This window comes from Scylla paramamosain, chromosome 29 (genome assembly GCF_035594125.1).
Source record: "Scylla paramamosain isolate STU-SP2022 chromosome 29, ASM3559412v1, whole genome shotgun sequence".
NCBI classification, from domain to species: Eukaryota; Metazoa; Arthropoda; class Malacostraca; order Decapoda; family Portunidae; genus Scylla; species Scylla paramamosain.
In genome coordinates, this window is record NC_087179.1 from 11,626,880 (window position 1) to 11,641,879 (window position 15,000).

At 44.4% G+C, this 15,000-nt stretch overlaps 3 protein-coding genes across 9 annotated transcripts in view; 1 reads left to right on the top strand and 2 right to left on the bottom strand.

Annotated features, from left to right (window-relative positions):
• LOC135115283 (alpha-(1,3)-fucosyltransferase C-like) overlaps positions 1 to 3,118 on the top strand; it is a 13,767-nt gene extending 10,649 nt beyond the window's left edge. For all 6 annotated transcript variants that reach the window (XM_064031881.1, XM_064031885.1, XM_064031882.1 and 3 more), the window contains 3 exons: positions 262 to 416; positions 875 to 1,033; positions 1,920 to 3,118. In XM_064031881.1, coding sequence (XP_063887951.1) covers positions 262 to 416; positions 875 to 1,033; positions 1,920 to 2,091 — 486 coding nt within the window. In that variant the 3' untranslated portion in view covers positions 2,092 to 3,118. The remainder of the gene's footprint in view (positions 1 to 261; positions 417 to 874; positions 1,034 to 1,919) is intronic.
• LOC135115282 (transmembrane protein 145-like) lies at positions 2,792 to 11,551 on the bottom strand. 2 transcript variants are annotated; one of them, XM_064031878.1, is made up of 12 exons: positions 11,451 to 11,551; positions 9,676 to 10,215; positions 9,414 to 9,563; positions 8,844 to 9,044; positions 8,234 to 8,312; positions 7,782 to 7,853; positions 7,083 to 7,232; positions 6,683 to 6,855; positions 6,160 to 6,332; positions 5,712 to 5,832; positions 5,289 to 5,495; positions 2,792 to 4,690 (listed from the first exon to the last, which is right to left on the bottom strand). In XM_064031878.1, the coding sequence occupies exons 2-12, from the start codon at positions 9,949 to 9,951 to the stop codon at positions 4,535 to 4,537; spliced, it is 1,758 nt and encodes a 585-aa protein (XP_063887948.1). In that variant the 5' UTR covers positions 9,952 to 10,215; positions 11,451 to 11,551; the 3' UTR covers positions 2,792 to 4,534. The 2 variants fall into 2 exon arrangements, with proteins under 2 accessions (XP_063887948.1, XP_063887949.1); XM_064031879.1 differs by lacking the exon at positions 11,451 to 11,551 and having other exon boundaries at positions 9,676 to 11,379.
• Positions 11,552 to 12,239: 688 nt separating this feature from the next.
• The window catches only part of LOC135115287 (mitochondrial amidoxime-reducing component 1-like), a 12,369-nt gene continuing 9,608 nt past the window's right edge, over positions 12,240 to 15,000 (bottom strand). The window contains exons 4-9 of the mRNA XM_064031889.1: positions 14,947 to 15,000; positions 14,428 to 14,619; positions 13,769 to 13,973; positions 13,168 to 13,373; positions 12,703 to 12,786; positions 12,240 to 12,596 (exon numbers count right to left, since the gene is read on the bottom strand). The exon at positions 14,947 to 15,000 is cut by the window's right edge and continues 69 nt beyond it. Of these exons, the coding sequence (XP_063887959.1) occupies positions 12,440 to 12,596; positions 12,703 to 12,786; positions 13,168 to 13,373; positions 13,769 to 13,973; positions 14,428 to 14,619; positions 14,947 to 15,000 (898 nt within the window). The 3' untranslated portion in view covers positions 12,240 to 12,439. The remainder of the gene's footprint in view (positions 12,597 to 12,702; positions 12,787 to 13,167; positions 13,374 to 13,768; positions 13,974 to 14,427; positions 14,620 to 14,946) is intronic.

The window sequence follows — 15,000 nt, forward strand, 5'->3', positions numbered from 1 at the left end:
TATATTAATCACAAACAGCTGCTTAAATAAATATAAGGCATTAAATTCAAGTTACACCGGTTTTCATTGGTGTTTTTTTATAGTTCTCATGGCAGATTAACAAGATTTCTACATTATTAGCAGGAGAAACACTCTTGAGAACCTGGCTAATCATCCCTGTGGCATTTGAAAGTAATGTGGTGACAGAGCAAAGCGTTTCTAAACACTGGCCCTTGTAGCGTCGTAACTCAGCTCTCCCCACCTTACCCCATCCTCCCTCAGGTGGACATCTACGGGAAGTGCGGCAAGTTGAGCTGCCCCAGGGAGAGGACCGAGGAGTGCTATGACATGCTGAGCAATCACTACAAGTTCTACCTGTCCTTCGAGAACTCCCTGTGCAAGGACTACGTCACGGAAAAACTGTTCTCCGTCCTCAGGTGCGTACGAGTCTACATCAATCTGAACCACCTCTCGGACGCTGCTGGCTGGTGGCGGGTACAAAGCCTGCCCTCTGTGTTCAAAACTCGCAATAAATCCTGCCTCTCACAGCAAGAACTTTTTTTTTCTTTATTCTACTTATTTTCTTCTTCTTCTTCTTCTTCTTCTTCTTCTTCTTCTTCTTCTTCCCAAGAACGAGTCGTGAGTGTCTAAAACTTAACATAAATTTCATCCATAATTTCAATCACATATTTCTTAAGAGGACTAATATGAAATAGGTAAGCAAATAAGTAAATAAATAAATAAATAAACAAATAAAGTCGCATTAACAATGGTGGCACACTAACAACAAACCAATCATTCTCTTAGTTAACTGGAACACACCTGATGACTTTTAAACACATAAATCTGCGTGTTGGTTTCTTCCTTATCGTGATGCTGGCGGGGACACAAGCAGACACGACGTGGTGCCCGTGGTGTTAGGGGGCGCCAACTACACCAGCATCACGCCCCCGCACTCCATCATCAACGTGAAGGACTTCCCCAGCATCATGGGCCTCATCAACCACCTCAAGTACCTCGACAGCAACGACACAGCCTATAACGAGTACTTTAGGTGAGTCACTGCTCGATTCGCACCATTTTCTCTCTCTAAAACACTTCCACATCGCACCTCCACTACATTCAAAAGGCTCTAGATAAAGTTACACAGGTTTTTAAGGGTGTTTTTAAGGTTCTAGTGACAGTTTAACAAATTTTCTATATTACCAACAGGAGAAACACTCTTAAGAGCCCGGCTGGTCATTGCTGTGGCCTTGGAGAATAGTGGCAGTGAGACCAAAGCGTTTCCGAATGCAGGTTGGGATTTGGAAGGTTCTGTAGAGTGTCTGCATTTCTAAACGGTTCAGGCTTTCATAGATGCGATTAATCGGGTTTTCATAAATGTTTTCTCATTGGTAATACGCAATAATTCTTAAACTATCACTAGAATTATCAAAACACTTTTGAAAACCTTAATATCTTCAACTAGTGTGTATTAGACGATGTAAGGACTGAAAATATAGTCTAAGCTTTCATTTCTTGTCTTTCCCGTATTGTCAGATGTAAGGGTTAAGCTATCCCTAGAATCACGAAAGCACTCTTAAAACTCCAATTTTCACTGAAGTGGATAGACGCTGGATGTTTCAAAATGCGGTGTATGTAAGCTTCTACTTGTTATTTCTCTCTTTCTCTCGTATCGTCAAGTGAAAAGGTTAAATTATCACTCGAATCATGAAAACACTCTCGAAAACCACAACTTTCACTGAAGCATTTTAGTAGACAGACACTGCAAAGCCTAAAAATACTGTCTAATATTTCACTTCTTGCTTCTCCTCTCCTCGTGTTGTCAGGTGAAAATATTAAACTATTACTAGAATCATAAAAATAACTCCAAAAACCGTACTCTCAGATGCACAGGTAATAAAGCTCCCATTTCTCGTTTTTCTTTCTCTCATTATCAGGTGGAAGAAACACTACCAGGTGGTGGACGGGTGGAAAAGCGGAGCACGAAGTTTCTGTGACCTGTGCAAGAAGCTTCACAAGGACCAGACGCCCAAAGTGTATTCGAACATGCGGGACTGGTTCGTGGAGCAAGGAGGCTGCATGAGACTTGACCTCCGCTCCGCTGGATAATTGCCGCTACATTTGCTCTCTAATTCGCCACACAGCGTCTCTCTACCGTAGCGTCTCCACAGTACCTAATCCTCCAGTACAATATCACTCCAGTACGGTACACACATACACACACACACACACACACACACGCATACACACACCATCCATTTCAACAGTTCCTATATCTGTCTGTACGTATCTATACTCATATCAGCAGCGCCTCTACAGTTTATAAATTATGTCTACTGTTTCTACAGCACCTGCGGTTATGGCATCTCTGCAGTAGTACCTATTTCTACAGTACAGTAACTACACGGTATTCATTTCTACAGTATGTCTACACTACGATATCTGCAGCATCTCTACAGTAAAGTATATTTTATCTCTTCAGCTGCTACAGTATGGCATCTCTGCAGCTGTACCTATCTCTACAGTACAATATCTGCAGCGCCTCTACGGTAATATATATGTATACTAACTCTACAGCATCTACACTACGTCTCTCTACAGTGCCGCGTCTCCGTGCAACAGCAGACCCCCGTGGCAGTCAGCAGGAGCAAGCAGATGGAGAGAAGTAGGTATGGGTGGGTGATGCAAAGACTGCCACGTAAACTGCTACCGCTTACCAGTATGATATTGTTGTGATATTAATTGTCCTGCTAAACTAGAAACGTTGGACTGGAAATTAATGAAATGTTAAAAAAAAAGCTTGTGCATGTTTTTTTTTTTTTTCATTTATTTATTCTTTATTATCTTTTTTTTTTATTTTATTAACTTGGATAAATGTCCGGTTTGTTGTGTACAGATTTACTGTTTTATTATTGTCAGTCGATACGCGCCTCGTGGGTAAATGGTTGTACTACACTGGTATACATTAACAGCTCTGATATATCCAACAATGAAAAATCAACATTAATATCATCAGTAATAACACGACACCCTATACAACCTTCAACGCGGGCCATGTTAATAACCTTTTTAACTACACCTTGTATATATATATATGAACATCTAAAAAAAACAACAATAAATATTACGCAACAAAGATATTTTACTATACCTCATCAACGAAGGCTATAGAACTTTCAGAACCTTACAACAAGTCTAGTAGAAAAACAGACAACATGACACCAGTTCAGTTAAGTGCTGCTGTGTTCGTACGATTGCCTCATTCATAAAGCAGCACCATTAGTGTTATACAAGGTACTAGTAGTGGTCTCGAGTAACTGTGGGACTATTATTCCAAAGCACCACTGTCCCACACCTCGTCTACATTCAAAAGGCTTTACTTCAAATTACATGGGTTTATATATTTTTTTTTCTTTTTTTGGTGGGGGGTTTAGCAATATATTTCTTCATTATTAAAGGGAACAGCATTGGAAACCCAGCTAATCACCTCTGTTGCCTTTGAAAATAGTCGTGGTGTAAGAGCAAAGTGTTTCAGAAGGACTGTGAACTATCTCGTTGTCGCGGCGCCTAACTCACCATTATTATTGTTTTGTCCAAGATGTCCTTAAATTTGAACTGTGCACGCGAAATGTGTTATGTCGCACAGCGGTATTAGTGGAAAGAATAAACCTGACAAGTTATAATATAATACCTATACTAATGCTTCTCTCTCTCTCTCTCTCTCTCTCTCTCTCTCTCTCTCTCTCTCTCGCTAGGATACCAACACGCCACTTTAGCAAACACACACATAACCATATTTACCTTGAACTTCGCTTATTTCACCTGATAATTCACTTGAACTTGTGCCTGAGAGCTGCAGGTACACCATCTCTGCTCACTAGTCTAACCAAATATGAAGACTGGAGGAGGAGGAGGAGGAGGGAGGAATGACGAGAACGGATGCATGTCAAGTTACGCGCCCTTTTTGAGAATTTACCGCTCGTGCACAGATTAATCTCAAGAGACATCTATAGTTTTTTTTTTTTTCTTCCTTCTCTCTTATATTCTACTCTAAATTAACAACCGTAAACACGCAATACAAGACATACATTATTGCTTAATTCGGTTTGTTTTTCGAGTCTCTCTCTCTCTCTCTCTCTCTCTCTCTCTCTCTCTCTCTCTCTCTCTCTCTCTCTCTCTCTCTCTCTGAGTATGGTAAAAGCTAGTGTTTCCAGCTTATACGTCACTGTGGACTGTGGATGGTGGAGTAAGAGGAAGGGAGTTATTGCGGAGGAACCGGAAAAGCTGAGAAAGCGAGTCGAGTGGAAAAAAAAAAGAAGATAAACTGAAAACAAAGAAAAGAAAAAAAAAATCGTCTGACGAGAAGTGTAAATAAATAGAGAGTAATCTTAAGATGATACCCATTAAAAGATAAACAAATAGGGAGGATGGATAAGTGAGGAATGTTACAGACAAGACGAGGTTAGGGGAGGTGAAGGTGGGGGAAGTAGTGGGGCTTGGCAAGGATATACACACTTGTACGAGTCTAATTGGGGTTTGGGGTTGGTTGGGGTTACTGGGGGATGTCGTAAGGTGGTGGTGGTGGTGGTGATTGCGGTGGTGGTGGTGGCGGTGGTGGTGGTGGTGGTGGCCCCGAGGAATCTTTGACGTCCTGATGGTGGTAACTTTGGTCATCTTTTGTGATGCTCCTCGGAGGCGGAAGAGGAATCTGTGAAAGAAAACGGGTAGGTGTATTACTCTCTCTCTCTCTCTCTCTCTCTCTCTCTCTCTCTCTCTCTCTTTACGTCTTCCTTTCCCCTTATTTTCTTAACTTTCAATTCCCTGACTTTTTTTTTCTTTTTCCTCTTTCCCTTTCCCTTCTCTTCCATATTTTCGTCCTTCCTTCTCGTCTCCCCTACCTCCTTTCTTGCCTCGTTAAGTCTATTCCTTCTCTGCTCTCCTTTTACACGCCATACCCCACTTCCATGCCTCACCCTCCCTCTCTCTATATATATTTCTCCCTTCTTATATCCCCGTCCTCTTTTTTTGTCTCTGTTCTTATTTCCTGATGCATGTATAAACCACTTCCTTTCCTGTCTCCATCTTCTATACTGCTTTACCATTCTTCTCTCTATCTTTTCCATACTTTCGTCCTTCCTTCTCGTCTCTTTTCTTATCTCCTGTTCTATGTATTCACCAATTCCTTTCCTACCTTCCTCTTCTAAACTAATTTGCATTACCATCTGTTTTTTTCTCTTATTTCTTTTCTTCTTTACACTATTCCTTTCCCTCTCCCTCTGTACCTAGCCTCTCGTTCCCCGCCTCACCATTTCCACGGCGCCAGATACGAGGAAGAGGTCGGGCGCGGCGTGTGTGCGCGGCTCGGTCAGGTCAGGGGCGTACCGATGCGCGGAGAAGGCATCCAGCGTGTTGTTGCCCACCACGCCTGTCGCGGAGTGTTCCAGCGCGCGAACCTGAGACGTGCGCACGTGGAAGGGGAAGTTTTTGTTGGCGGCGCTTGGGCGTGTTAGTACCTGACGAAGGAGGAAGAGGAGGGTGTTAGAGGAGGCAGATAAAGAGGAGGAGACAGTTGAGGCAAGAAAATCGAGGGAAAGACAGAGAGCGAGATGGAATTGCGATAGAACTGCAAAGGATGGGAATCAGAGAGGAAGATGCAAGGGCCAGAATCAGCCGGAGGAGACTCGGTAACCTCTGACTCTGGGGAAACGACGAAGGAAGAAGACACTCACCAGGAAGAAGAGATGGCCCAGGAGGGTGATGGACAGGTCGACGCCGTTCACCACCTTCTCCCGCACCCACTTGTCGATCACGTGGTTGCAAATGATGATCACCACGGGTCCCGCCAGGAACCTGTAGGAGGGGCGGCACGGGGAGGGTGGGGAGGATGGCGGAGGGTGGGGAAAGTAAACGCAAGGTCAGATAAGAAAGGAATGGGTGAAGGAAAGCATAGGCTGTAAAAGTAATAAGCAGTAATAGTTATAGTGTGATAAATATAGTTATAGGGAGCAACACGTAAGAAAAAGGTTTCAAGACACTTATCCTACAATTTTGGATGATTCTTTTCACATTTTTGAGGGACTGGCATCTCAGTGAGCCCTTTTTATTTTTTCTTTCGTTCTATTTGTCTCACATAAATCAAAAGAGAAATACAGCTGCAGGGAGGAGCACGTGGCTCACCAGAGGGAGAAGAAGCTAAAGAAGGGCCCGTAGAACCCGCTCTTCTCCGGGTAGTGCTTGACGGTGAAGAAGCACGAGTAGAGGAACATGAGCCATGCCAGCAGCCGCAGCCCCACCAGTGCGTAGCCAGCAGGTGACTCGTACAGGTACAGCACTTCACCGGGGTCGAACACCTGAGGAAGGGCGGCGGTGGGGAAAGAAAAGTTTATCACACAAAGATTGATAGTCCCCCCGGGTATTCCTCAGGGTGGGGTAGGATATAACTTAACATAACTTATCCTAACCTAACATGCAAAGGTATAACTGCATCAGTAACTTTGATTTTTAAGAGATAGTCAGTACGTATATCGATTAGACAGGGCACTGATCAAACAAAATAATCATTAGACAGGGTACTGATTGAATAAAACGATTAGACAGAGTACTGATTAAACAACAGTATTCCAAGAAACTGATGAACTGGAACGTACTTTGACAGAACTTGTTTCAAACACTCCGCAATTTTTTTGTCACCAGTATTCACCTGTTGCTCGTAGATAAACAGACACAGACAGGTGACAATATACATGCACATGAAGGCAGTGAGGCGCACGGCGGAGTTCTGGCGCAGTCTTCCTCTGGTGATGTTGAAGCCCTTGGCAGCCAGCAGCAGCAGCAGCACCATGAGCACCGTGCTGGCCGTGTGGAGCGCCCGCCCTAGATAGAGACGTGTAGGTGTGGGTTTTGAGGCCATATTCTGAAACATTTCTGGCTGCACCTCCACTACTTGCAAAAGGCTCTAGTTGACGTGACACGGATTTTTAAGGATGTTTCTACGGTTCTATTGACAGATTAATTGATGTTACGCTAGGGATGGATTGAACACACACACACACACACACACACACACACACACACACACACACACACACACACACACACACCTAAGAGTTTGCTGAAGGGGAAGCCAATGCCGTTCACTCCGTAATTGGCGTAGTGCAGCGTCAGGAAGAGCAGACCGAACACCTGCGTGGCAACCGTTGCCAGGTACAGACGGTACGTTGTGTGGAGCAGCTCTCGCTTCTTGAGTTCCGCTGGTGGGTGAGTGGAACGTTAGTCAATGGAGAGACAAAAAAGAGAAAAGGCAAGTTATATGTCTTCTCTCTCTCTCTCTCTCTCTCTCTCTCTCTCTCTCTCTCTCTCTCTCTCTCTCTCTCTCTCTCTCCTTAAGAAAGCTGTTTTTTTTTCCTTTTTCCCTCTATCTCTCTGTGTAGTCTTTAAAAAGCTGTCTTTCCTTTTTTTCCCTCTATCTCTCTTTCTCTCCTTTAGGCATCTATATATTTTCTTTTCCTCTCTCTGTCTCTCTCCTTTAGAAAGCTACCCGTCTTTTCTCTCTCTCTCTCTCTCTCTCTCTCTCTCTCTCTCTCTCTCTCTCTCTCTCTCTCTCTCTCTCTCTCTCTCTCTCTCTCTCTCTCTCTCTCTATCTATCTATCTATCTATCTATCTCCTTTAGAAAGCTATATTTTCTTTTTTCCCTCCCCCAACCCCCCCCCTCTCTCTCTCTCTCTCTCTCTCTCTCTCTCTCTCTCTCTCTCTCTCTCTCTCTCTCTCTCTCTCTACAGGTAATCACGTGACACATTTACCTGAGGCGAGGAGGGCCAGCAACAGGATACCTAGTTGGATGGCCAGCGCTGACATGTCGGTTCTCAGTATGTCTGTGTGAGGAGGGAAAAGATTGTGTTAAAGTGAAAAAGAAGAGGAGGAGGAGGAGGCGGGGAAGAAGAAGAAGAAGAAGAAGAAGAAGAAGAAGAAGAAGAAGAAGAAGAAGAAGAAGAAGAAGAAGAAGAAGAAGAAGAGGAAGAAGTTTGAACAGGTATTAAAGAAGAAAAGAAGAAATTAGAACAAGTATCAAGAAGAAAAAAAAAATTGAACACGAATAGAGGAAGAAAAGAACAAGAACAAAAACAAGAACAAGAAGAACAGGAACAAGAAATTTGCACACGTATGAAAGAAATCTGAACACGTATCGAACAACAACAACAACAACAACAACAACAACAACAACAACAACAACAACAACAACGTCAATACTCACAAAATTCATCAGCTGAGAAATGTTTGTACCAGTAGGAGTCTCCGTTGGTCATGACAAGTCTGTATCTCATCTCCATGCCCTGAGGAGTGGAGTGGAGTGGGACAGGCAGGTGGAAGTGGGAGGTGGAGGGTGTGAAGAGAGAAAACAGGAAGGAAGGAAGGATTGGTTTAGTTTTCAAATTATACTTTTTTCTTTCTTTTTTTTTTGTGGTGTTTTCTTTGGTTTCCTGTTCACTTTTAGTCTATTTTTCATGTTTTTCTTTTTTTTCTTTTCATTCTCTCTCTCTCTCTCTCTCTCTCTCTCTCTCTCTCTCTCTCTCTCTCTCTCTCTCTCTTTCGTTCGCTTTCCCTCTCTCCCCCACAAAAAATACACTAAATTAAACCAAAACTACAATTAAACAACAACACTTTAATGCACATCCCTCCCCTACAAAAAAAAAATAAATAAATAAGTAAATAAATAAATAAACCAAACTACACCTAACAATTAAAATACACACCCCATTTTCCTTCTAACCATTCCCTCCCTGCCAGGTACACCACCCCCTCTGTACCTAGCCCTTCGCCACACCTGCGCACCTTTAAACCACATCCTTTCACGTCCCCCTCACCTGAGTACTCTCGCAATTACTGACAGCTATGAACCACCACCTCTCTCGCAGACTGTCGAAGCTGCGGAAGCCTTTGCAGTGGTTATAAGCAGTGTCCCCGGGGTGCCTCACTACCTCGCACTCTCGGTTGTTGAAGGGAAGCGTCAAGTTGATCTTCTGGTTGTTCCCGGTGATAAGAACGCTCTCCTTCTCCTCGCACGTCTGGGGTAAGGGAGGTAAGTCACGTGACCATGGGGGCTAAGGGAGGTAAAGGAAAGGGAAGTAAGGAGGGTGGGCAGGTTGTGGTGTGTGTGTGTGTGTGTGTATGTGTGTGTGTGTTGCGAGGCGTGTTCAAGTGTTACGGGGTGTTGGTGAGGGTTTGGTTAGGGGTTGCGGGATCAGATGGTGGGGGAATGTGATGGATGATTGTAAGGGGAAGGAAAAGCAAATTGATTGAATGGGTTTCGTGAAATGCTGAGGGTTATATAAAAGGTAAGGAAATTTCTCTCTCTCTCTCTCTCTCTCTCTCTCTCTCTCTCTCTCTCTCTCTCTCTCTCTCTCTCTCTCTCTCTCTCTCTCTCTCTCTCTCACCTTCTGCGTCCCATACACCGCGGGCCACTGCGTCGGGGTGTCGAAGTAGAGCAGGAAGCGCTGCGTGCCGTACTTGAGGTCATAGTCCACCTCGAACTCGAAGGTTCCGTCTCTCGAGAGGAAACAGAACCGCTCTAGGAACAGCCACCGCTACCCGCCGCAGAGAGAGGCATTAGTGGGGAACCCAGCGACAGGGAGGGAAGGCTGTGGTCAGGGTGATGCATGGATATATCTGCAGGAGGAAGAGCAGGCCAGCACTCACCTCCGTGGTCTTGACGTAACCCTCTGAATACTTGCCCTCCGCTGGGGTGGCCAAGAGGGTTAGGGTGACCCACGCCCACACCAACACGCCGCGGGGATTGAGGAGGTACCCAGGGTGGTCCATGAAGGCAGCAAACCCGCGGCGGAAGGTGTTCAGGAGCGTCCTTGTGATCCGCAAAGAACAGCGACCCCGGGTTCTTGTCGGGGACGAGGTAGAGGAGGCTGGGAAGTGTGGGCGGAGGGGCAGGTGCCGAGGGCGGGTCGGTGGTGGGTCCATAGCACTCACCTCGACGTCTGATCCACGCTGCAGGAGGCTATTGATTCTCGAAGCTTTGGATTAGTTGAGTGACATTTGCAGCGACGACAGAATTGTGATGCTGGGGCCGCCGCTCCCCAGCACCTGCCCTCCCCCCTACACCCTTCACGACCAATAGGTAGCCATGTCTCGTCCGGGGCGCCGCTGCCTTCCGCCGCCTGCTGTAGCACTGTATCTGCAGCCTGTCTCGGAGGGGAACAACGCTGGGAAGACTCCGGGATGGCGCTGGGGAAGGGAAGTCAAGCCGTTAGCCTGAGGAAGTAGAATTGTTGTCAGGTTCCCGCCGCAACAAACAGAAGGCAAGTGTGGCTTCATCGATGCGCTCATCACAAGGGCACCGCGCCGCCAGCCCAGCGTGTCACTCACCCCTGTGCACTCAATTAACCAACAGGTGGCCTTTGTAAACCCCGCCTCTTCTTCTCTTTGACCCGCGGCACAGAGGATGTATATGATATGTATTATAAGATATTTATATATGACGATATGTATGGACCATATCCTGAAACATTTCTGTGCCGCATCTCTGGCACATTCAAAAGGCTCTACTTGAAGTTACACAAATTTTTAAGTGTTTTCATGGTTCTAGTGACAGATTAACATGATCTCTACGTTATTAGCAGGAGAGACACTGTTGAGAACTCGGCTAATCATCCCTGTGGCCTTTGAAAATAGTCGTGGTGAGAGAGCAAAGCGTTTCTAAATACGGGTCAATGTTCTAGCGCCGTGACACCAACGGAGTAACTAAAGCAGGCCACGAGTCTAGCCTTCCTCCGGGGCACATCGTTGGTTTCACAGTTTTGATATCTTTTTTCACGTCAGCCCACAGGTTACAGTGTTATCACCCTTCATACACCAGTGCACGCAGGAGTTAAAGCTTGTCATTGAATATTAATGCTCTCTCTCATCACTGATTTACTGAGTCTTGTAAATGTCGGTACAGCAATCAGTAGTGGTATGTTATTGATCCGTATTGAAATAGACAACATAACCTATCAACTTAAACACACCTTTTAATTCACCCAAAGCACAACACTTCCTCATGGACTTTCAAGCAAGCAAGGTCTGACACGATCCACCAATCGGTAGGAAAACACACAGTGACTGCTCAAGAACGGAAACTTCTCACCGGTGACAATATTACAAAACGCTTGTACTCTGCACCTCCACTACATTCAAAATCCTGTAGTTGAAGTCGCACGGATCTTTAAGAATGTTTTTTTTTCTCTTTTTTACGGTTCTATTAACGGATTAACAAGATTTCTACATTATTGACAGGAAAAACCTTCTTGACAACCCGGCTAATCATCTCTGTGGCCTTTGAAAATAGTCGTGGTGAGAGAGCGAAGCGTTTCTGAATACGAGCCTTGAATCTCGCACTCCTTTCTCAGTAAAAGAAAATATAGTCCTCTTATTCTCCTCTGCAAGCCACACCTACACCCACACATCCCCTCAGTACTCACACGTGCAGGACACCCTCGCCACGCCCACTAAAGCACCACAAACTTAGCAACTTCGTGACCCGCGTGGTGCTGTGACAGGAATGTTGTGGCGACGGGTGGTGGTGGCGCGTTCGGATTCCTTCACAGTGGCCTCCACTGTTCAATAGCGCACTTTGCGCATATATTATGAACTTGAGGGCTTATATATACATTAACCTATACTACTTACACACACACACACACACACACACACACTGCAATATCGGATGAAACAAACGGTAAATTATTATTTTATTATTATTATTATGAAACTCGATTAAATTATGTCATTAAAAGTTTAGCGAGTGGTAAGTTCAATTACTGTTGTTCTCTTTATGGTTAGTTCCTTGGGTGAAACAGCTGAATACCTAAATAAACACGTGATATTCTTATAGGGAGAGAAAGCCGCACGGTGAGGCAGCCATACGGACAAGTGGCTGCCATGGTAACACTGCAAGACATTTTTGGCGGCATAAAATGAGTTCGTTTTGAAGAGTATATCAAAGGAGATTACCAGACTTCAGAAAAAAAAAAAAAAGACACTATGTTATATTCTCAATAGTATCGTCATGATTATATGTACTACTTCAGTCACAAATTTGATATCAGTTTTCGAATTGATATTTCAAATGTCTTTCTGTGAACTTGACTGAAACACCAACCATTGTGATCCAACAGCAACCAGGGTGATGTCAAATGGTGGTGGTGGTGGTGGTGTTATAGTACCAGTAGTAGTAGTAGCAGATAATATAGGTAAATAAGAATGATATATACAATAGTAATAATTTTATTACATTACAACAACAGCAAGCAATCAACAAATATACAACAAACAAAAAATAATGACAGTGGGAAAATAAATATGAAACAGGTGAGTACATACATAATTTATTGTTAAACTTTTAATCAATTCAAAACAGACTCTCTCTCTCTCTCTCCTCTCTCTCTCTCTCTCTCTCTCTCTCTCTCTTTCACAGTTCCCAGCGAGGGTTGGAGGACACCCGCGCCACCTCTACCTTGTCACCCACACGCACCTTCCCACAACTATCAATGCCCAGATGCACTCCAAACACTGGGGTATACTTAAAGTAGTATTCCAGGCTCTTTGGTCCCTTAATCTTGCGGGAACTGCAGGAAATCAATAAATAACAAGTAAACGAAACTGACTAATAATAAGGGAAAAAGAATTACTACAACGCACAAAATACGGACGAAGGAAGAAGCACCACCTCACCTGATAAGCGTCTTCCTTAGCACGCGATCCTCTTGATTCGTGCTCTTCTCGCCGGTCTCAGGATCCACGTACTTGAACACGTGTCTGATGGCGAGGACACAACACCATCAGGTGTTGTGTTGTTTTACCAAAAGTAAAAACCCAAACATTCACCAGTTGTTGGTAAAATAGTAAAGTCATACCTCTATCTAAACCGTTTTCTTCGTTTAATTTATATTCTCTTGTTCTCTTAATAAGGGTGGTCTATTTTATAGAGCCGTGAGCTGAGAGGAGTGATAAAAGATCGGGAAAAAAATACCCAATGGAACTGTGGACTAAATAAAATCAAAGGAACGCAAGAGACTAAAAGAAAGGGTGATGTTGTCAGGTATATCACACTATATACTAATACTACTGTTATGCTAAGAATAACCCCGTGTGATTAATAAAAAAACGAATAGGAAGAAAATAAGAAACCACACTTACTTGGTGCAGGGCTTCACGCGGCGTAGTACCACGTCCCCGATCCTGACGTAGGCCCAGTCGTCCTCGTCGTAGGCTCGCCGTACGCCCCGCACCACCAGGTTGGGTCTAAACCAGTCCAGAGTCACCTTCTTCAACAGTCGCTCGTTGAGATCCGCCAGCGAGGTCTCTGAGGCCAGCATGTAGGCAGCGCTCTCCGCGTACGTCACCTGAAGGAGGCAGTGGAGGTGGTGATGGTGGTGGTGGTGGTGGTTGTGGTGGTTGTGGTGGTGGTGGTGGTTGTGGTGGTGGTGGTGGTGGTGGTGGTGAAAGAAAGAATGAGCGAATGAATGAGTAAGTAGTAGTGGTGGCGCTGGTGATAGAGACCAGTAGTAGTAGTGGTAGTGGTGGTAGTAGTAGTAGTAGTAGTAGTAGTAGTAGTAGTAGTAGTAGTAGTAGTAGTAGTAGTAGTAGTAGTAGTAGTAATGGAGATAGAAGTATACTGACACACACACAGGCCTGTAATAGAATGAAAAAAAAAAAAACGCCAATTAATTAAAGAAATGAACCACAAGAAAGCAACACAACCTAGATGACGGCAACACTGGTGAACACAAACACATACCCTGTCAGAAGGCTTGTAGAATCGGTAGGTGTAAGTCTTGTGCATATTCAGTTTCAGTACCGTTTCTGGCCGCCTGTTCCTCATCAAGTCACCGTTGTACACCAGTCTGACATTTTCCCCCTTGCGTGTGGCTTGCGTGACTTTGGTGAGCCACGCCGCCGCCTCGTCCCCGCAATCATATCCCTTCACATCATATCTATAGTCCCTTTTGAATAGATAGTGTAGAATTGGGGTGTTATATCAAGACTTGTATGGGTTGGTTAATGGTATTGTGATGTGGGGCGGGTGGGGAGAGAGAGAGAGAGAGAGAGAGAGAGAGAGAGAGAGAGAGAGAGAGAGAGAGAGAGAGAGAGAGAGAGAGAGAGAGAGAGAGAGAGAGAGAGAGAGAGCATTACCATTATTTTTTTCATTACTCTCTCTCTCTCTCTCTCTCTCTCTCTCTCTCTCTCTCTCTCTCTCTCTCTCTCTCTCTCTCTCTCTTTAAAGCCTTATTAAACCATTCTCTTTACTTTCACAAATTACTCACACACACACACCAATTAACTCATCGAATCATCATTTCTACAACAACAACAACAACAACTACTACTACTACTACTACTACTACTACTACTACTACTACTACTACTACTACAACTACTGCTCAACTCTTTACTCACGGGATCTCGACCACTTTCCCCTCCTTCATCACGTCCTGCAGGTCAAAGTGAACCTCCTCCTTCTCTTCCTCCTCTTTCCCTTGCCTACATCTCAAGGTGACCATACTGCCGTCCAGGGTCAAGGTTAGGTCAAACATCCCGCTATCAAACTTCCCCCTCAACACATTACTGGGGTACGCCGCCACGAATGACCTGGCAGGACATGAGGTCATTAGTAAAGGTGGTGGTGGTGGTGGTATCAGTAATAACGAGGATGATAAGATAAACAAAAACAAACGAAAAAAAGGAAGAACAAGAAGAGGAACAACAACAACAACAACAACAACAACAACAACAACAACAACAACAACAAGAGGAACAAGAAAAAAACGTGCTGGTGATGATGATGATGATGATGATGATGATGATGATGATGAAAAAGCGCAAACGTAGAACAGGAAAAGTCATAATGGAAGTTACAAAATTAAACGCAAACTAAAACAATATTTATCAATTAAACACACACACACACACACCCACCTGTCTTCCATTAGGTCAACAGCCAGGCCATATCGGGTCGCCTCCGCTTCAGTG

What these genes read in the sequence shown, in the direction of transcription:
- LOC135115282 (XM_064031878.1), bottom strand. Translation starts at nt 9,951, where the DNA reads ATGGACCCACCACCGACCCGCCCTCGGCACCTGCCCCTCCGCCCACAC. An exon ending in CCCCTTCAGCAAACTCTTAG is followed by an intron (nt 6,856 to 7,082) that starts GTGTGTGTGTGT and finishes GTCTCTATCTAG; the next exon opens with GGCGGGCGCTCCACACGGCC. An exon ending in TGGGCCATCTCTTCTTCCTG is followed by an intron (nt 5,496 to 5,711) that starts GTGAGTGTCTTC and finishes CTCCTTCGTCAG; the next exon opens with GTACTAACACGCCCAAGCGC.